The sequence below is a fragment of the Bombina bombina genome, chromosome 1 (assembly GCF_027579735.1).
Source record: "Bombina bombina isolate aBomBom1 chromosome 1, aBomBom1.pri, whole genome shotgun sequence".
Taxonomy (NCBI): domain Eukaryota; kingdom Metazoa; phylum Chordata; class Amphibia; order Anura; family Bombinatoridae; genus Bombina; species Bombina bombina.
The window spans coordinates 450,852,919-450,874,746 of NC_069499.1; the positions used below are offsets into that span (position 1 = coordinate 450,852,919).

The 21,828-nt window shown below is 41.2% G+C and overlaps 1 protein-coding gene across 4 annotated transcripts in view; it reads left to right on the forward strand.

Annotated features, from left to right (window-relative positions):
* Positions 1–21,828, forward strand: part of HAT1 (histone acetyltransferase 1) — a 253,113-nt gene that overhangs the window by 217,075 nt on the left and 14,210 nt on the right. For all 4 annotated transcript variants that reach the window (XM_053698434.1, XM_053698432.1, XM_053698435.1 and 1 more), the window contains exon 9: positions 3,825–3,976. In XM_053698434.1, coding sequence (XP_053554409.1) covers positions 3,825–3,976 — 152 coding nt within the window. The remainder of the gene's footprint in view (positions 1–3,824; positions 3,977–21,828) is intronic.

Below are 21,828 nucleotides of genomic sequence, written 5' to 3' on the forward strand. Positions count from 1 at the left end.
GGTTCCTTCTGTATAAAGAGCCTGCCTATCCCTCCCGTCATCCGTGTACTTTTGCTTTGGTATTGGTATCCCAGAAGTAATGATGACCCGTGGACTGATCACACTTAACAGAAGAAAACATAATTTATGCTTACCTGATAAATTCCTTTCTTCTGTAGTGTGATCAGTCCACGGCCCGCCCTGTTTTTAAGGCAGGTAAATATTTTTTAACTTATACTCCAGTCACCACTTCACCCTTGGCTTTTCCTTTCTCGTTGGTCCTTGGTCGAATGACTGGGAGTGACGTAGAGGGGAGGAGCTATATGCAGCTCTGCTGGGTGAATCCTCTTGCACTTCCTGTTGGGGAGGAGTAATATCCCAGAAGTAATGATGACCCGTGGACTGATCACACTACAGAAGAAAGGAATTTATCATGTAAGCATAAATTATGTTTTTCCAATACCTAAAAGGTTTACAGAAATTATTACTAAGGAATGGGATAGACCAGGTGTGCCGTTCTCTCCCCCTCCTATTTGTAAGAAAATGTTTCCAATAGATGCCGCCACACAGGACTTATGGCAAACTGTCCCTAAGGTGGAGGGAGAAGTTTCTACCCTAGCTAAGGGTACTACTATCCCTGTCGAGGACAGTTGTGCTTTCTTAGATCCAATGGATAAAAAGTTAGAGGGTTACCTTAAGAAAATGTTTATTCAACAAGGTTTTATTCTACAGCCCCTTGCATGCATTGCCCCAGTCACTGCTGCTACGGCCTTCTGGTTTGAGTCTCTGGAAGAGGCTTTACAGGTAGAGACTCCATTGGATGATATACTTGACAAGCTTAGAGCACTTAAGCTAGCCAATTCTTTTGTTTCTGATGCCATTGTTCATTTGACTAAACTAACGGCTAAGAATTCTGGTTTTGCTAATCAGGCGCGTAGGGCGCTATGGCTTAAATCATGGTCAGCTGACGTTACTTCAAAGTCTAAGCTGCTTAATATTCCCTTCAAGGGGCAGACCCTATTCAGGCCTGGTTTGAAGGAGATCATTTCTGATATCACAGGAGGAAAAGGTCATGCCCTTCCTCAGGATAGGTCCAAATCAAGGGCCAAACAGACTAATTTCCGTGCCTTTCGAAACTTCAAGGCGAGTGCGGCATCAACTTCCTCTAATACAAAACAAGAGGGAACTTTTGCCCAGTCCAAGTCGGTCTGAAGACCTAACCAGACTTGGAACAAAGGTAAGCAGGCCAAAAAGCCTACTGCTGCCTCTAAGACGGCATGAAGGATTGGCCCCTGATCCGGTAACGGATCTAGTATGGGGCAGACTTTCGCTCTTCGCCCAGGCTTGGGCAAGAGATGTCAAGGATCCCTGGGCGTTGGTAATTGTATCCCAGAGATATCTTCTGGACTTCAGAGCTTCTCCTCCAAAAGGGAGATTTCACCTTTCACAATCATCTGCAAACCAGATAAAGAGAGAGGCATTTTTACACTGTGTTAAAGACCTCCTAGTTATGGGAGTGATCCATCTAGTTCCAAAGGAGGAACAGGGACAAGGATTCTATTCAAATCTGTTTGTGGTTCCCAAAAAAGAGGGAACCTTCAGATCAATCTTAGATCTCAAGATCCTAAACAAATTTCTCAGGGTCCCATCATTCAAGATGGAGACTATTCGAACCATCCTACCTATGATCCAGGAGGGTCAATACATGACTACAGTGGATTTAAAGGATGCTTATCTTCACATTCCGATACACAAAGATCATCATCGGTTTCTCAGGTTTGCCTTCCTAGACAGGCATTACCAGTTTGTAGCTCTTCCCTTTGGGTTAGCTACAGCCCCAAGAATCTTTACGAAAGTTCTGGGGTCACTTCTGGCGGTCCTAAGGCCGCGGGGAATAGCAGTGGCCCCTTATTTAGACGACATTCTGATACAGGCGTCAAATTTCCAAATTGCCAAGTCTCATACGGACATAGTTCTGGCATTTCTGAGGTCACATGGGTGGAAAGTGAACGAAGAAAAGAGTTCTCTATCCCCTCTCACAAGAGTTCCCTTTCTGGGAACTCTAATAGATTCTGTAGAAATGAGGATTTACCTGACAGAGACCAGGTTATCAAAACTTCTAAATTCCTGCCGTGTTCTTTATTCCACTTCTCGCCCTTCGGTGGCTTAGTGTATGGAAGTAATCGGCTTAATGGTAGCGGCAATGGACATCATTCCTTCTGTTTAGGTTCCCTGTCTTGTCCCTCCCATATCATCTGTGTACTCTTGCTTGGGTATTGATTCTCAATAGTAATTAGATGATCCGTGGACTCATCGTGACATTGAAAAGAAAAGAAAATTTATGCTTACCTGATAAATGTATTTATATTTTGACACAATGAGTCCACGGCCCGCCCTGTTTTTGAGTAGACAGGTTGTTTGTTATTATGAACTTCAGACACCTCTGCACCTTGTTGCTTCCTTTCTCTCCTTTACTTTGGTCGAATGACTGGGTTGGGAGGGAAGGGAGGTGAGGGAGTGGTATTCCCAATAGTAATTAGATGATCCGTGGACTCATCGTGTCAAAAAAGAAATACATTTATCAGGTAAACATATTTTTTTTTTTTTCCAGACAGCCCTTCACGTAAGCCCCCTGGTGAAACAAGCGTTTCTCTGTAGTATCTTCCTTTGGTGTTTGAAGCACTTATGGTGCATCCATTTGAACAATTATATCAGTTCTTTGTAAGGAATATGAAATTAAATGTCTTGCTGGCAACTACTTCAAGTTGAGGAATGCCAGAAATACAGGACTTATCCTGTGCTTATTATCATAAACCTGTTGTTTATAATGACAGTGGTTTTATGTCTAATTCCAGAATTTTTCCCAATAATTGTCTCATAGTTCCACATGCATCAGTTATTAGTATGTCTTTGTTTATTTTGATAGTAAACCTGTAAATGACCTTTGTAAACTTTGGATATAGTTTGTGGAATTTGTGTGTGTATAAAAAAACTGAAGTTTGGGGAGAGATTATAGATTCCTAGTAGTTCTTAAGGTTCAATAAAAGGGTAAATACCTGCCAAATATTCATTTTCTAGATGGATTATTATTGTACAGTTGTACACTGTATATCACAAGAGTTATGACAACTCCAATGCCACTGGATTTTAAAGTTCATTCAGCTAGGGCTGGTTCTACTCCCTGGGCAATGGGGGGGGGGGATTATACTCTGTAACTGCTGTGCAAGGTGGCTGTTTGCTCTTCACTGCATACCTTTCTGATACACTATAAATTGGATGTTAGAGCCTTAGACAATTTGGAAGTAAAATTTTTTCATCTGTATTACAAACACATTTTTCATTGTTTGTTTGTTTTTATTTTTTTTTAAACAATTATGGTGTTTTTTTGTTGTTTTGTTTTTATCTCATCTATTCCGTCACTGTCATTGCTTTAGAAGTCTTCACTAGTGGGTGCTACTATGAGGTAACAAAATTGCTTACTGTAATTTTAATATCCTGGCTCCAGACTGTAGTGTTTTTGGCATCTTTTGTAAATGAAATAGAATTCTGAAGGGCTGAGTTTAATTTCCTCTTACAGTAGCCATCTTAAATAGTGTATGCTATATTTAGACTAGAGCCAGAATTTCAAATTTATAGTAAGGAATTTTAAATTACCTTTTTTATTATTTTATTAGTTTTTTCTATTGAAATAGTATTGTTTTGTTTATAAATATGGTGGTTATAAATAAAATACATTGGAAATATTACATTTTGTAGAATTTTTCTCATCATTACTTAAATTAGTTACATATGTTTATTATATATATATATATATATATTTTTTTTTTTTTATGTATAAATGCCAGCTGAAGATCCATCTGAAAGCTTTGTCCGTCTTCGAGACTTTGTTTTGGTTAAACTCTGTCAAAATTTGCCTTGTTTTTCCCCTGAGAAACTTTTTGAAGGATTCAGCCAAGAAATGATCACAGAGGCTCAACAGAAGCTAAAGATAAATAAGGTACCGACACTGTGTGTAGATTCTTCCATTGTACAAATGTTTCACTATCTCCCTCTCATTTTCTAGCGACAGCACATGAAGGTAGATTGTTTCAGTTAGATGGGTTTAATACTTCTTACACACACACTCTTGGAGAAAAGTGGACACTTGTTACAAAAATAGGCTGGTCCTGCTTTTCTAGCATTAGAGAAAGATTAGTACTGTTATTTAAATTCCAGGTCTTTAATGGACAGTAATGTTTAAATTAAACGTAAATGGATTCAATAGAAAGTTACATTTTAAACAACTTTCCAGTATACTTCTCATACTTATGTTGTTAATGTTGCTCAGTTGCCTTGATATTCTTTGTTAAAGAGTGGTTCTAGGTGAGCTCAGGAGCGGGCATGTGTCTTTTTAGCAGCCAGGCAGCATAGTTTAGAAAACTGTTTATTTCAGTGTCAGTGTTGTTAATACTGCTGCCATAGACTGCTAAAGACACGTGCACTCTCCTAAGCTCATATAAGCCCACCTAGGTTTAATCTTTAACAAAGGATATGATGAAAAACAATCAAATTTGAAAGTTTTTTTAAATGGCATGCTCTAACTGAATCATGAACATTTTATTTTGACGTTACTGTCCCTTTAACTGTTTGGAAATAGCTTGAGCTGCTAATAAATTATGTTTTCGTGCTCTTAGTTGGGAGCCTTCCGTATTTATTTTCACTCTCTTTAGTTTCATCCTTTTCTTTTTAGAGACACAATGAGTCCACGGATCATCATCCTTGTGGGATATCGCCTCCTGGTCAGCAGGAGGAGGCAAAGAGCACCACAGCAGAGCTGTTAAATAGATCCTTCCTTCCCTCCCACTCCAGTCATTCTCTTTGCCTACGTTAGTGATAGGAAGAGGTAAAGTGAGGTGTTAGTTTTAGATTCTTCAATCAAGTGTTTGTTATTTTAAAGTAGTGCCAGAGAGTGCTACTTTGTCCTGGGGTGTAGCCTGGTTCCATTTCAGTCTCTACAGTAGAGCTTTGGCGGCTTTAGAGCAATGGGAACTTTTTGGACATAATTCTCACTGCGCCTCCCATATTTGTGCTGCCCTGTCTCCTTCAGTCTAAGGTACTTCCTGACTCAGCATTTATTTATTTCTCAGGCCAATGTGAGGGAGAGGACCTCTCAAGCTTGAGAACTGCCTTCCTGCCAGGCAGTGGTTAAAGTAAGTGCTGCCTTTTCTGGGACCTAAGGAGACTCAGTATGTTTGTGTACAAACAGCACTATGAAACATAAGGGGTTAACGGTTAAAGCATTTTTATGTCAGGACTCTTTTTAACGTTCAAGTGAAAGTTTTTGGGGCAGCGACATATTGCAGGCACTGGGGCTGGAGATAAGTTGCTTTTATTGTTTGGGGAAGGCTCCGGTGGTTTTTTTTCACGGAGAACAGAGACATTGATCTTTAGGTACGCCCACGATAGGCGGGACTTCCTGTTTTTTGCGCACCTTTCTGTAGAGCGCTATTTTCCTGTCATTTTTGCTACAACATTGAGCTGGGCAAGTTGGTTATCTGTTCTAGAGCGGCATGCAATGTAATATGATGCGCTTCTGGTACAGATAAGTTAAGACCGTTCTGGAGTTTCCTGGCAGTGTGACTGTTAACGGATCAGCATAGGAGAGGGATCCGCTGTCATTTAACACGGTAGTAGCTGCTGAGGTGTATTTAATTAGCCTTTTTTTTCTTTATACGCTGGTCTTAAGAATAGATTCTGATATTTTGCAGAAAAATAGTGAAACCGTTTGTATTTAAAGGAACAGTAACGTTTTTTTTTATAATTATCCTTGGTTGATATTTATCATTTTTTTTCTGCTTTTTAGTTGAAAATTTGTGATGAAAGATGGACCAAGAGGATGTACAATATGTTACATGTGCCTTGTGTCTTGATGCAAATGTGGAACCACCAATCCCTTTCTGTCCTACATGTGTTGAAAGGACTGTAAGTTTTAGGGATAACATTTTTACTGAGCCAATCTCTTCTCAGGCAGATGTTGTCCAAGAGTCTTCTGATGAGAGTCAATTTATGCCGCAACTTTCTCCCCAAGCATGACAAAAAATTAATGCCCCCACCAGCAGTGCCCTGCACTTCTGCTCTAGCACCTGCTGGAGTTACTTTTAAAAGACATAGCGGCGGTTATGTCTTCCACAATTTATGATGCGTTGTCTGCTTTTCCTATGCTTCAAGGCAAATCGCAAGAGGGAAGACAAGCATGTTATCAGTGAGGTTTCTGATGCCATGGTGGCAGTTTCAGAGGTACCCTCCCAGGTAACTGAGATGGAGGGTATAGAAGTTTTATCAAATGGCGAGATTTCAGATTCAGAACCTTTGACTGATTCAGAGGTTGTCTCTTTCCGATTTAAACTAGAACTCCTCCGTCTGTTACTCAGGGAGGTGTTGGATACCTTAGACGACTGTGATTCCACAGTAGTAGTCGCTCCTTTGAAGGCGAGTAAATTGGACAAATATTTCGAAGTTCTGACTTACTCAGAATTTTTTCCAGTTCCTAAGCGAGCTTCGGAGATTGTTTCTAAGGAATGGGAGAGACCAGGTATTCCCTTCTCTCCGTCTCCTATTTTCAGGAAGATGTTTCCTATAGCTGACGCTATCAAAGAAACTTGGCAAAGGGTTCCTAAGGTGGAAGGGGTTATCTCCATCTTAGCCAAGCAAACTACTATTCCTATTGAGGATAGTTGTGCTTTTAAAGACCCCCATTGACAAGAAGTGGGGAGGGTCTGCTTAAAAAATATTTATGTTCACCAGGGTCTGCTGTTGCAGCTGGCTGCGTGCATTGCTACTGTCACTAGTGCGGCAGCTTATTGGTTTGATGCACTGTCTGAGTCTCTTAAGTCTGAGACTTCTTTGGATGAGATCCAAGATAGGATTAAAGCTCTGAAGTTAGCCAATGCTTTTATTACGGATGCTTCTCTGCAAATTACTAAATTAGCAGCTAAGAGTTCAGGGTTTTCTATCCTAGCCCGCAGAGCTTTGTGGTTAAAACCTTGGTCTGCGGACGTTTCATCTAAGTCTAAACTTCTAGCTATTCCTTACAAGGGAAAGACCTTGTTTGGACCTGGTCTGAAGGAAATTATCTCTGACATCACGGGAGGTAAGGGTCATCTCCTTCCTCAGGATAAGAGAAATAAACAAAAAGGACGACAAAGTAATTTTCGTTCCTGTCGCAATTTCAAGGGCAATTCCTTCTCTTCCTCCTCTAAACAGGAAAGAAACTATTTGCAATCTAAGCCTACTTGGAGACCCAACCAGCCTTGGAACAACAGTCCAAGAAGCCTGCTGCTTACTCCAAAGCAGCATGAAGGGCATGCCCCCGATCCGGGACCGGATCTTGTGGGGGCAGACTTTCTTTCTTCGTTCAGGCTTGGGTGTGAGACATTCAGGATCCCTGGGCTATAGAAATAATGTCCCAGGGATACAAACTGGAGTTAAAAAAAAATTCCTCCTCGAGGAAGATTTCTTATTTCAAGATTATCTGTAAAACAGATAAAGAGAGCGTTCTTACATTGTGTAAGAGACCTCTTCTCCCTGGGAGTGATTATTCCCGTTCCTGTGCAGGAACACGGGCAAGGTTTTTATTCAAATCTGTTTGTAGTTCCCAAGAAGGAGGGAACTTTCAGACCTATTTTAGACCTCAAGAGTCTGAACAAGTTTCTCAGAGTTCCATCTTTCATGATGGAAACTATTCGTACCATTCTTCCATTGAGCCAGGAGGGTCAATTTATGACGACAGTGGACTTAAAGGATGCATATCTGCATGTTCCTATCCACAGAGATCATCACAAGTTCCTAAGGTCTGCCTTTCTGGACAGACACTTTCAGTTTGTGGCTCTTCCTTTCGGACTGGCCACGGCACCCAGAATTTTCACAAAGGTTCTGGGGTCTCTGATGGCGGTTTTAAGACCGCGGGGCATTGCTGTGGCGCCTTATCTTGACGGTATTCTAATCCAGGCGCCATCTTGTCAAAAAGCAAGGTCCCATACCGACATTGTACTATCCTTCCTGAGGACTCATAGGTGGAAGGTAAATCTGGAAAAGAGTTCCGTAATCCCAAAAGCAAGGGTGACTTTCTTGGGAACTGTAATCGATTCTATATCCTTGAGGATTTTTCTGACAGAGGTCAGAAAATCAAAGATTCTAGATACCTGTCGAGCCCTTCAGTCCAATCCCTCGGCCGTCCGTGGCCCAGTGCATGGAAGTAATCGGACTGATGGTGGCGGCAATGGACATCATCCCGTTTGCTCGGTTTCACCTCAGACCTCTGTAGTTAAACATGCTTAGGCTGTGGAATGGAGATTATGCAGACTTGTTTCGTCGAATAACCCTGGAGCAGGAGACAAGGGATTCACTTCAATGGTGGTTGTCTTTGGATCATCTATCCCAGGGAACATGCTTTCGCAGACCATCCTGGGTGATTGTGACAACAGATGCCAGCCTTCTAGGGTGGGGAGCTGTCTGGGGGTCCTCTAAAGGCTCAGGGAGTGTGGACTCCGGTGAAGTCTGTTCTTCCTATAAACATCCTGGAACTGAGAGCGATCTTCAATGCTCTTCTGGCCTGGCCTCAGATGGCTTCGGCCCAATTCATCAGATTCCAGACGAACAACATAACGTCAGTGGCTTACATCAATCATCAGGGAGGAACGAGGAGTTCCTTAGGGATGACAGAGGTAGCCAAGATAATCCGGTGGGCTATTTGCGCAACATAAACTGTGATCAGCATCACTGTTTATGTTGCGCAAATAGCGTAGAGGGTCGCGCATGCACATTTTAAATTATAGGCAGAGTTCCAAGCACGGGAGCATGCGGTAATTCATTTACATGGGATGCATGGTGAGGCTACGATTGGCTACAACAGCTGCCAGTAAAGTAAGCCAAATGAAAATCGTAGTGAGAGGCTGCATTAGATGAGCTAATATAGAGTGAATAAAACACTGATAAATTAAAGTACAGCTGACTTTTGTGCTAAACAAGCATATCGATATGCTAGTTAGGAGAAGACATTTCATAATATGTGAAACTGTTGGGGTGAATTTACCATCACTTTAAAGGGACACTAAACCCAAAATGTTTTTCATGATTCTGGTAGAGAATACAATTTTAAAAACATCCCAATTTACTTCTATTATCTAGTTTGCTTCATTCTTTAGATATCCTTTGTGGAATAAATAGCAATGCACATGTGTGAGCCAATCACATGAGGCATCTATGTGCAGCCACCAATCAAAAGCTACTGAGCATATCTAGATATGCTTTTCAGCAAAGGATATCAAGAGAATGAAGCAAATTAGATAATAAACGTAAATTAGAAAGTTATTTAAAATTACATGCTCTTTCTGAATCATAAAAATAATCATTTGGGTTTCATGTCCCTTTAAATATATTTTCATGCTTAGGAGCCTGTAACTGCCTGTGATCTATAACCAGGTTTTATTAAATGGATAGACAGGTCAAACTTGAAACATTCATTTGTGCAGTTACATTTTAAATAGGAGCATTTGTGCATTATACTTCCATTAGAAAAAAATGCTCCTAATAAACACCACACTTCAGTGTCAGCAGTGGCTTGTATGGCACAAATTAAAGGGACATTGCAGCCAAAACTGGAATCCACATGGATGCATTTCAGTTTTGAATAGAAGCATTTTTTAGTGATAAAAGCTATAGCTATTTCAAAAGTGTATTTAACTATGCACCATGCACCATTATTTTAAACACAACACTTTCTCATGGAGCCTAAGGTGCTTGTACCATCTCAATTTATCAACTCAATTTATTAATTTCTGACATGATAAAAGCCCTACTTGCACTCTGAGCAGCTGGAGTAATAAAAATGCTGGTGAACTGAGAATATCTAGTTATGCTTCACATGCAGAGAAAAATTGTAAAAAAAAAAAAAGATACAGTCTACTCCAAAAGATAGACAATGCCTTTATTACCCATTCCCCAGTGCATAACGAACATGATTATATTAATGCACTAATAAACTTTTTACCTCTGTAATTACGTTGTAACTAAGCCTTTTCTGACAGACCCCTGATCACATGACATGTATTATCTATTGACTTGCATGTTATCTAAGCATTGCGTCTGCCACAATCCACGGGCGTTAGCACAATGTTATCTATATGGCTCACATGAACTAGCACTTCCCTGTTTTGTGAAAAGTAAATACAATAGCGTATGATAAAAGGCTGTCTTTAGTGACTTAGAAACAGGCAGAAATTTAGAGGTTTAAATGGTATATTAATATAACAATGTTGGTTGTTCAAAGCTGGGGAATGGGTAGTATAGGCGTTGTCTATCTTTTTAAACAAGAACAATTCTGGTGTAGACAGTCTCTTTAACACTAAAACAGTGACAACATTTTCTTCTTAAATGGGAAGAGTCCACAGCTTCATTCATTACTTTTGGCAATTCAAAACCTGGCCACCAGGAGGAGGCATAGACACCTTAGCCAAAGGCTTCAAATACCTCCCCCACTTCCCTCATCCCCCAGTCATTCTTTGCCTTTCGTCACAGGAGGTTGGCAGAGAAGTGTCAGAACTTCGAGATAGTCTCTTATGGAGGGTAGTACTCTTCGAAATGGGACTGGAATTTTAAGTAATCCAGTCAGCCTCTCAGTGAGAGCATGGATGAAGGTTAGAGTCCGGAGATGCAGGGAGAGTCTCTTTCTGCGAAACCATCCCGACTCAGATTAACAGCTCCTTGGCAATCGGCGTTGACGAGTTTTGCTGCCTGCCTTTATTCACTCAAGTCCATGTCAGAAGCGAGGCTACTATCTGTCACACTTGAAGGGCCGTGTTTCTGTTCCATGGCGTAGATTCCGGTAAGATTGTTTCATTTTATTTCAATATGTGAATGTAATGTTAACGAATCAAGGTAGGTTCCTAGTGGAACTCCTTTTATCTTAATAAGGAATCATGGGTTAATATCTCCTGAGGGGGGTTATTGAACAGGGGGACTTTAATCATGTTTGTTATATGGTTCTATCTGCTAATGTGTAGCAATACTTAGGTTCATGGCTTTTATGGAACATAACGACCTATCTTAATGGCACGATCTCTTGAGATTGTGTGCCCTTTTTGTGACTGGCACGGTGCACCTTGTGTCGGTTGCTGTTACGTTGTTTCTCACTTCTGTATGCTGACTGCGTGGCGACAGAGAGAGCCTGCTCGTGGGTTGTCTGGTTCACAGGAGGTGGTGAGTGCTCCAGCTATTGTGGATGTAAAAAGGGTGCCAGTTAGGGTTTGTCATTTTTGTAATCCCAAGATTATGGAGGATTCTGATATCTTAGACACGGATGTCTCCAATACAGAGAATGTGTCTTATGATGAATATGAAATGGCCCAGGTTATCAATGCCCATCAGTTATGTTCCGATTGCCATTCTAGAGTACTTTCTTCTCCCGAATCAGGGAGCTTAGAGTGTGTTAAACCATCCGCCTCTGAGGTTTCCATGTCCCATGAGGGACGTGCCCCAGACCCTTTATTGGCTATGCAAGCAGGTATCCCTATGGCCTTTACTCCTCCGGAGGGTGGCTTGTTTCCTCCAGAGGTTACGACACAGTTCTGCATGGCCATTTCTATGGCGCTGGCTCTTTTATATCTCCCAAGTGAAATATTTTTAAGATATTGTCAGTGTTCTGTTAACCAGGGCCCATTGAGCGTGGGATCACCTGATTCAGGTCGGCCTCCTGGGGAAACGTTGGCCTCTGAGGCTTCAGGGGCCCCAACCTCGGGGCCGGAGTCTTACATTGATCCGACGAGGGATGATTTTGCCTTCCGTTATAGGCTAGCACGTCTTTGTGTCCTTTTAAGACAGGTTTTGGCGATGTTAGAGGATTCCAGTCCTAGTGGGCCAAGGGATTCCGAGGCCTTAGTTGCTGGACGGCAAGCTGGTTAAAACATTTGGGGATCAAGCTAATCTCCTTAACATCTCCATTTTCCTTTTTCTTTTATGTCTCGGTTCCAGTTCTAAGCTTGGGTGAATGGGGCCTCTGATCGGCTGGTCCTGTTGGCGTTTTTATTCACCTTGGGCGTTCATCCGCTGGTGCTGCCTTCCTTTTATTTTGATCCGGATGGATATGTTTGATTTGCTTTTCTTAAGCTCATGTCTCATAGATTTCCGTTTTGAGAACTTTCTTCTCTGGAACCAACTAATTTTGTGGTCGCGTGGGCACTTCCTCGGAAGTTGCACACTTTTTGAATAACAGAATTATGTTTTCTAGTTCATTTATCGAACCTTCGGGTTGAATTTTCTTGGACCTTGGACAGTTCTGGGGTGTCCTTATACCAGGCAGGTACTGGTTGGACGCTTTTCTGCTGTTACTTAAATTCATGTCACCCTCGTGGTGCTGTGAATATCACTTGGCCTATTGATATGGACTCCGGGCTCGGATCCTATTTCGAAGTCTGAGGCTTAGTATGTAGATACAACTCTTCCGAATGGAGGGTTGTGAGTGCCGATCTAAGGTTGGCTTTTTCTGGCTACTCGTCTGGGATACGGGTCTGACTTTTCAGGCGCCTTCATGATTCTTACAGGTCCCTGGGGATTTAGAACTGTAGTTTCCATTCCTTGGAGTTGGGAGATATGAATGATCTCCGTGGTCTAGTGTTCCGAGTGGTGAACGATTTGCGTTCTCATTTAAGGTTTCTTTCGGATGTTGACTCCTTTGCCTAATAGTATTATTTTGCGGTGGCGGAGTCTCCTGCCTTCCCGTCTTGGGTTGGTTCATCTGGTTTGGAAATGTGGGCATGTCCTTCTTCCTTTTGCTCAGATTTGCGTTTGCTCTAAAAGGTGGAGTGCAGGGGTTACCCTGCTTTTTGTGGGGAGCTGTGAGACTCCTGACTTTTACCCTGTTGAAGGGATTTTTGGGAGACCGATCCTGCATGGATCTCTGGAGACTGTTGTCTCTTCCATATAGATCTACCATTGGTCTATCCATGATCTTCGACGCTCGGGTATTATCTTCGACCTCGTTGCAGATCTAGCCTTCAGGCTTGAAAGTGGTGGTCCGAGATCGGTTACAGACTGTTGCCCTTCTGGGGTCAGGTAGATGACCATTTATCCTCAAATGCTCTGTTGGGGCTTAGTGGAAGGTGGTTCCGTCTAGCTCACTGGGATGGCAAGCAGAAGGTCCAGGGTTCACCTCCACCTTCAGGTGCTGGTTGTTGCCTTTTTCAGCGTGTGTAACAAGTAGTTAAGCTGGTCTATGAGGATTTATCTTGCGATACAGGAGCACTGGGTGCCGAATCTTAACCTGGTTGAGAGTTCTTTCAGACTCTTGGTTTTGAGGCTGTTGCTAGGTTGTTAAGTCTACAGACTTTAGAGGGTGTGCTCCTAATCATAGGAGGCAGCTTAGTGTTCCTCAGGAAGTTAGATCTTCGATCAATTCAGTTTTCGAGGACTCTGGCCTAGGATCTTGTCTCTCCCTGGTTCTGTTTAAGCCTAAGTTTTGTGTTCCCGTGTATCCCTGGAAAGGGGGTGGGGTTTTGTTTCTCATGGGAGATTCATATCTGCCTGAGGCTTGGTTCAAGGTCTCTCTGATGGGTCCCTACTGGTCTTCTGGGGCATTTGAGGCTACTTGTAGACTCCAGGTGTCTTTTTAACTGGGCTGGTGATATTGGCCGGGGGGTCTTGCCTCTATGGTAGGGTGGTTTCCGTTGCTTTAGTTCCTTTTCTCGCCTAGAGTGGGGGATGGGTTCCTGTGTGTTCTCCTTGAGTTGGAGTTACCTCAGTATCTGTAAAGACCTGTGGGTCCTGGTTTTTCTTGCCTTGGATGGTTTTTTTTCCCTTCTTGCGTTCTCAGAATCTTGGAATAGGGAGATGTGAAGTAGTGACTGTCTACACTGTTCCTGAAGCAGGTGGCTGTGGGTTTGAACACAGGTAGGGCTCCTGATAATTGTTGGATTCTGATATTTAGATGCTGGGGGTCTGAGATCTCTCTTCCCTTGGGAAGTGTTCATCTTTATGGAAGACAGTGGTGTAGGGGGTCTCAAACCAGAGCACAAAGTCTGTCCTGACTCACGGTAGCATGCCGGTTTTGGTAGCGCTCAGAGTTCTACTCAGGGGTTTTGCTCCTCATAAATCTATCCTTTTATCCAGAAGTCTGGGACTCTTGTCTTCGGTCTTTGACTAAGCCTTTGAGCTGGGACCATTACCCTGGAGGGAAGGTCAGGTATCGGTTGCTCTATGCAGTGTTGACCGTTTTCTTTTTGAGTCTGTTCTCCCCTTCAGTGGGAGGACTTTTGATGTCCTCCTCTCTTCTGTCGGCGTCTGCTGTTGAGAGGGGACGCTCCTTGGAGCCACGTGCCCTGGTCGAGAGCTGTTGTAGAGATTTTCGGTGCTATTCGGTGGTTTGAGTTCCGCGATAGCTTGGGTATGACTCTCTACCTGGAAGCTGGTCATTGCGAGTTCTTGTTTCAGCAGGCTTGGTGTTCTCTTGGAGAGCTCTTTTGTGAGCTGCTGGGATAGTTATCCTATCTCTGCTGTCTATGCTTGTCTAGCCTGAGGGTTTCGACTTGACTATGATGCATCAGGGAACTTTTCTGAAGCACTTTTTGTGGTATGTTGCTGTGTCAAGGGGGGTGGCCCTCTGGTCCTTTTTGCAACGTTTTTCCCTGAATATGGACTTTGTTTCAGGTCGTTCTTCTAGGGAGTTCACCTCCCTGGGTGATAGTATGTGACAACCTTGGGTTGTTCTAAGTTTGTTTTGAGCCTGTGTGGTGTGGTCCTTTTGGATCTCTCTGGGGATCTAATTCTCCCTCTCAGGGGCAGATTGAAGTCCTTGCCCTTTAGGCCGGGGGGTAGTCTTTGTGGGACTCGAGAGCTGCAGGGCTGGCTCCTTTGAAGGTGGTGTGCTCAACAGACTCTGGGGCTGAGTGGTCTCTAGCTCGGCTTTGATGGTTGTGTAACTGATGTGCATCAGGCTCCGGGTTTTTTGCCCGTGTCTTTTCTTATTTTTATAGGGTGCTGGTTAATTTTAGGCTCTGGTGCCTTTCGAAGGGGCCGCCTTTTTGTACCCACCCTTTGTTTGCATTCAGTGTCCTCTAGCTTGGGTATTGTTTTCCCAAAAATAATGAATGCAGCTGTGGACTCTTCTTGTTTAAGAAGAAAAACATAAATTATGCTTACCTGATAATTTTTAACCTTTTTCAACCTGATATTTCTCCTACTGTTCATTGTTCCCTTGGCAGAATGACTGAGGGATGAGGGAAATGGGGGAGGCATTTGAAGCCTTTGGCTGTGGTGTCTTTGCCGCCTCCTGGTGGCCAGGTTCTGAATTCCTAAAAGTAATGAATGCAGCTGTGGACTCTTACTGTTTAAGAAGAAAAGAAAATTATCAGGTAAGCATAATTTCTTTCATGTAATTGGCAAGAGTCTATGAGCTAGTGACATATGGGATATACAATCCTACCAGGAGGGGCAAAGTTTCCCAAACCTCAAAATGCCTATAAATACACCCCTCACCACACCCACAATTCAGTTTTACAAACTTTGCCTCCTATGGAGGTGGTGAAGTAAGTTTGTGCTAAGATTTCTACGTTGATATGGGCTTTTCAGCATTGTTGAAGCCCGATTCCTCTCAGAGTACAGCGAATGTCAGAGGGACATGAAGGGAGTATCACCTATTGAATACGATGATTTCTCTAACGGGGGTCTATTTCATGGGTTCTCTGTTATCGGTCGTAGAGATTCATCTCCTACCTCCCTTTTCAGATTGATGATATACTCTCAATTTACCATTACCTCTACTAATAACTGTTTCAGTACTGGTTCGGCTATCTGCTATATGTGGATGGGTGTCTTTTGGTAAGTATGTTTTTTATTTCTTAAGACACCTCAGCTATGGTTTGGCACTTTATGCATTTATATAAAGTTCTAAATATATGTATTGTACTTATATTTGCCATGAGTCAGCTTCATGTATTTCCTTCAGCAGACTGTTTCATATTTGGGGAATTTAAACATTTTAAGAAATTTATTTCTTACCTGGGGTTTAGTCTTTTTTTTTTTCTATTGACTACTTTCTTGCTATTGCAGGTATTAGGCCCGCGGGTGCGTCAAATGCTAAACTTTATTGCGTCATTCTTGGCGGGAAAAATTTTTTGGCACGGAAAAAAACGTTTATGACGCAACTTCGTCATTTCCGGCGTCATACGTGACGCTGAGACCTTTCACACGGCAGCGTCATTAGTGACGCGAGTGTGTCATTTCCGGTTATTTTTGGCGCCAAAAAAGTTTACGTTACGTTGTGCGTCATACTTGGCGCCAAATTTTTTTCATTATTTCAATACCCCATTGATGTTTGCCTCTTGCTTTTTTCTCTATCAGAGGCCTATGCTTTTGCATTTTTTCCCATTCCTGAAACTGTCATATAAGGAAATAGATCATTTTGCTTTATATGTCGTTTTTTCCTCTTACATTGAGCAAGATGTCCCAATCTGATCCTGCCTCAGAAGTTTCTGCTGGAACATTGCTGCCTGACATCGGTTCTACCAAAGCTAAGTGCATTTGTTGTAAAAGTGTAGAAATTATTCCACCAAATGTCATTTGTAATAGTTGTCATGATAAACTTTTACGTGCAGATAGTGTTTCCATCAGTAATAGTACATTGCCAGTTGCAGTTCCTTCAGCTTCTTATGTGCATGATATACCTGTAAATTTTAAAGAATTTGTTTCTGATTCTATTCTGAAGGCTTTGTCTACATTTCCACCTTCTAATAAACGTAAAAGGTCTTTTAAAACTTCTAATTTAGCTGATGAAATTTCAAATGACCAGCAACATAATAATTTATCCTCTTCTGATGAGGATCTATTTGATTCAAAAGATTCTTCCTCAGACATTGACACTGACAAATCTACTTATTTATTTAAAATAGAGTATATGCGTTCTTTATTAAAAGAAGTGTTAATTACTTTGGATATTGAGGTAACCAGTCCTATTGACGTTCAGTCTAATAAACGTTTAAATGCTGTTTTTAAACCTATGGTTTCCCCAGGGGTTTTTCCTATTCCTGAAGCTATTTCTGATATGATTTCTAGGGAATGGAATAAGCCAGGTACTTCTTTTATTCCTTCAAGGTTTAAAAAATTGTATCCTTTACCAGCAAAGTCTATAGAGTTTTGGGAAAAAGTCCCCAAAGTTGATGGGGCTATTTCTACTCTTGCTAAACGTACCACTATTCCTATGGAAGATAGTACTTCCTTTAAGGATCCTTAAGATAGGAAGCTTGAATCCTATCTAAGGAAGGCCTATTTATATTCAGGTCATCTTCTCAGACCTGCTATTTCTTTGGCTGATGTTGCGGCTGCCTCAACTTTTTGGTTGGAGAATTTAGCGCAACAATAATTGGAACCTGACATATCTAGCATTACTCGCTTACTGTAACATGCTAATAATTTTATTTGTGATGCCATTTTTGATATTATCAAAATTGATGTTCGATCCATGTCTTTAGCTGTATTAGCTAGAAGAGCTTTGTGGCTTAAATCTTGGAATGCTGATATGACATCTAAATCTGGATTACTATCTCTTTCTTTCCAAGGTAATAATTTATTTGGTTCTCGGTTGGATTCTATTATTTCAACTATCACTGGAGGAAAAGTAGTTTTTCTTTCATGTAATTAAGAGTCCATGAGCTAGTGACGGATGGGATATACATTCCTACCAGGAGGGGGAAAAGTTTCCCAAACCTCAAAATGCCTATAAATACACCCCTCACCACACCCACAATTCAGTTTTACAAACTTTGCCTCCCGTGGAGGTGGTGAAGTAAGTTTGTGCTAGATTCTACGTTGATATGCGCTTCGCAGCAGGCTGGAGCCCGGTTTTCCTCTCAGAGTGCAGTGAATGTCAGAGGGATGTGAAGAGAGTATTGCCTATTTGAATTCAATGGTCTCCTTCTACGGGATCTATTTCATAGGTTCTCTGTTATCGGTCGTAGAGATTCATCTCTTACCTCCCTTTTCAGATCGACGATATACTCTTATATACCATTACCTCTACTGATTCTCGTTTCAGTACTGGTTTGGCTATCTACTATATGTAGATGAGTGTCCTGGGGTAAGTAAGTCTTATTTTTTGTGACACTCTAAGCTATGGTTGGGCACTTTATATATAAAGTTCTAAATATATGTCTTTAAACTTATATTTGCCTTGATTCAGGATGATCAATATTCCTTATTTCAGACAAGTCAGTTTCATTATTTGGGATAATGCATATGAATAATCAATCTTTTTCTTACCTTAAAAATTGTTTTCAAATTGACTTTTTTCCCTGTGGGCTGTTAGGCTTGCGGGGGCTGAAAATGCTTCAATTTATTGCGTCATTCTTGGCGCTGACTTTTTTGGCGCAAATTTTTTTTGTCATTTCCGGCGTGATACTTGACGCCGGAAGTTGTTCGTGATTGCGTCATTTTTTTTTACGTTTTGCGACAAAAATGACGGCGTTACCGGATGTGGCGTCATTCTTGGCGCCAAAAATTTGAAGGCGCCAATAATGTGGGCGTCTTTTTTGGCGCTAAAGAATGTTGGTGTCATTCTTGTCTCCACCTTTTTATCACATTATTTCATTCTCATTTTTCATTGCTTCTGGTTGCTAGAGGCTTGTTCATTGGCATTCTTTCCCATTCCTGAAACTGTCATTTAAGGAATTTGATAATTTTGCTTTATATGTTGTTTTTTCTATTACATATTGCAAGATGTCTCAGATTGACCCTGGATCAGAATCTACTTCTGGAAAGACGCTGCCTGATGCTGGTTCTACCAAAAGTGCATTTCTTGTAAACTTGTGGTAACTGTTCCTCCGGCTGTAGTTTGTGATGAATGTCATGATAAGCTTGCTAATGCAGATAGTATTTCCATTAGTAATATACCATTACCTGTTGCTGTTCCCTCAACATCTAATATTCAGGATGTTCCTGTTAATATAAAAGAATTTGTTTCTAAATCTATTAAAAAAGGCTATGTCTGTTATTCCTCCTTCCAGTAAATGTAAAAGGTATTTTAAAACTTCTCATTTTTTCAGATGAAATTTTAAATGACCGTTATCATTCTGATTTGTCTGTTTCTGATGAGGATTTTTCTGGTTCAGAGGATTCTGTCTCAGATATTGACACTGATAAAACTTCATATTTATTTAAGATGGAATTTATTCGCTCTTTACTTAAAGAAGTTTTAATCGCTTTAGAGATGGAGGAATCTAGTCCTCTTGATACTAAATCTACTAAGCGTTTAAATTCGGTTTTTAAACCTCCTATGGTTATTCCAGAAGTTTTTCCTGTCCCTGAGGCTATTTCTGAAGTAATTTCTAGGGAATGGAATAATATGGGTACTTCATTTACTCTTTCTCAAAGGTTTAAGAAATTGTATCCTGTGCCATCTGACAGATTAGAGTTTTGGGACAAAATCCTTAAAGTTGATGGGGCTATCTCTACTCTTGCTAAAAGTACTACTATTCCTACGGCAGATAGTACTTCCTTTAAGGATCCTTTAGATAGGAAGATTGAATCCTTTCTAAGGAAAGCTTATTTATGTTCAGGTAATCTTCTTAGGCCTGCTATTTCTTTGGCTGATGTTGCTGCCGCTTCCACTTTTTGGTTGGAGGCTTTAGCACAACAAGTATCAGACCATAATACTCATAGCATTGTTAAACTCCTTCAACATGCTAATAACTTTATTTGTGATGCCATCTTTGATATCATTAGAGTTGATGTCAGGTATATGTCTTTAGCTATTTTAGCTAGAAGAGCTTTATGGCTTAAAACTTGGAATGCAGATATGTCTTCTAAGTCAACTTTGCTTTCTCTTTCTTTCCAAGGTAATACATTATTTGGTTCCCAGTTGGATTCTATTATTTCAACTGTTACTGGGGGGAAAGGAACTTTTTTGCCTCATGACAAAAAATCTAAAGGTAAATACAGGGCTGCTAATCGTTTTCGTTCCTTTCGTCAGAATAAGGAACAGAAGCCTGACCCTTCCCCTAAAGGAACGGTTTCTGTTTGGAAACCTTCTCCAATCTGGAATAAAACCAAGCCTTTTAGAAAGTCAAAACCAGCTCCCAAGTCCACATGAAGGTGCGGCCCTCATTCCAGCACAGCTGGTAGGGGGCAGGTTACGTTTTTTCAAAGACATTTGGATCAATTCGATTCACAGTCTTTGGATTCAGAACATTGTTTCACAAGGGTACAGAATAGGTTTCAAGGTAAGGCCGCCTGCGAAGAGATTTTTTCTCTCTCGCATTCCAATAAACCCAGTGAAGGCTCAGGCATTTCTGAAATGTGTTTCAGATCTAGAGTTGGCTGGAGTAATTGTGCCAGTTCCAGTTCTGGAACAGGGTCTGGGGTTTTACTCAAATTTATTCATTGTACCAAAGAAGGAGAATTCCTTCAGACCAGTTCTGGATCTAAAGATATTGAATCGTTATGTAAGAATACCAACATTCAAAATGGTAACTATAAGGACTATTCTGCCTTTTGTTCAGCAAGGGCATTATATGTCCACAATAGATTTACAGGATGCATATCTTCATATTCCGATTCATCCAGATCACTTTCAGTTTCTGAGATTCTCTTTTCTAGACAAGCATTACCAGTTTGTGGCCCTTCCGTTTGGCCTAGCAACAGCTCCAAGGATATTTTCAAAGGTTCTCGGTGCCCTTCTCTCTAATCAGAGAACAGGGTATTGCAGTATTTCCTTATTTGGACAATATCTTGGTACTTGCTCAGTCTTTACATTCTGCAGAATCTCACACAAATCAACTTGTGTTGTTTCTTCAAAGACATGGTTGGAGGATCAATTTACCAAAGAGTTTGTTGATTCCTCAGACAAAGGTAACCTTTTTGGGTTTTCAAATAGATTCAGTGTCCATGACCTTGTCTCTAACAGAAAAGAGACGTCTGAAATTGGTTTCAGCCTGTCGAAACCTTCAGTCTCAATCATTCCCTTCGGTAGTTTTGTGCATGGAAATTCTAGGTCTCATGACTGCTGCATCGGACGCGATCCCCTTTGCTCGTTTTCACATGCGACCTCTTCAGCTTTGTATGCTGAACCAGTGGTGCAGGGATTATACAAAGATATCACAATTAATATCCTTAAATCCCAATGTACGACACTCTCTGACGTGGTGGATAGATCACCATTGTTTAGTCCAAGGGGCTTCTTTTGTTCGTCCAACCTGGACTGTGATCTCAACAGATGCGAGTCTGTCAGGTTGGGGAGCTGTATGGGGATCTCTGACAGCGCATGGGGTTTGGGAATTATTATTTTTCAGCGGAATTGGCTGTCTTTATTTTATCCCTCCCTCTCTAGTGACTCTTGCATGGAAGTTCCACATCTTGGGTATTTATTATCCCATACGTCACTAGCTCATGGACTCTTGCTAATTACATGAAAGAAAACATAATTTATGTAAGAACTTACCTGATAAATTAATTTCTTTCATATTAGCAAGAGTCCTTGAGGCCCACCCTTTTTTGTGGTGGTTATGATTTTTTTTGTATAAAGCACAATTATTCCAATTCCTTATTTTGATGCTTTCGCTCCTTTCTTATCACCCCACTTCTTGGCTATTCGTTAAACTGAATTGTGGGTGTGGTGAGGGGTGTATTTATAGGCATTTTGAGGTTTGGGAAACTTTGCCCCTCCTGGTAGGAATGTATATCCCATACGTCACTAGCTCATGGACTCTTGCTAATATGAAAGAAATTAATTTATCAGGTAAGTTCTTACATAAATTATGTTTTTTGCCTAAGGATAAAAAACCTAAGAATAAATATAAGGCTTCTAACCGTTTTCGTTCCTTTCGTCAGAAT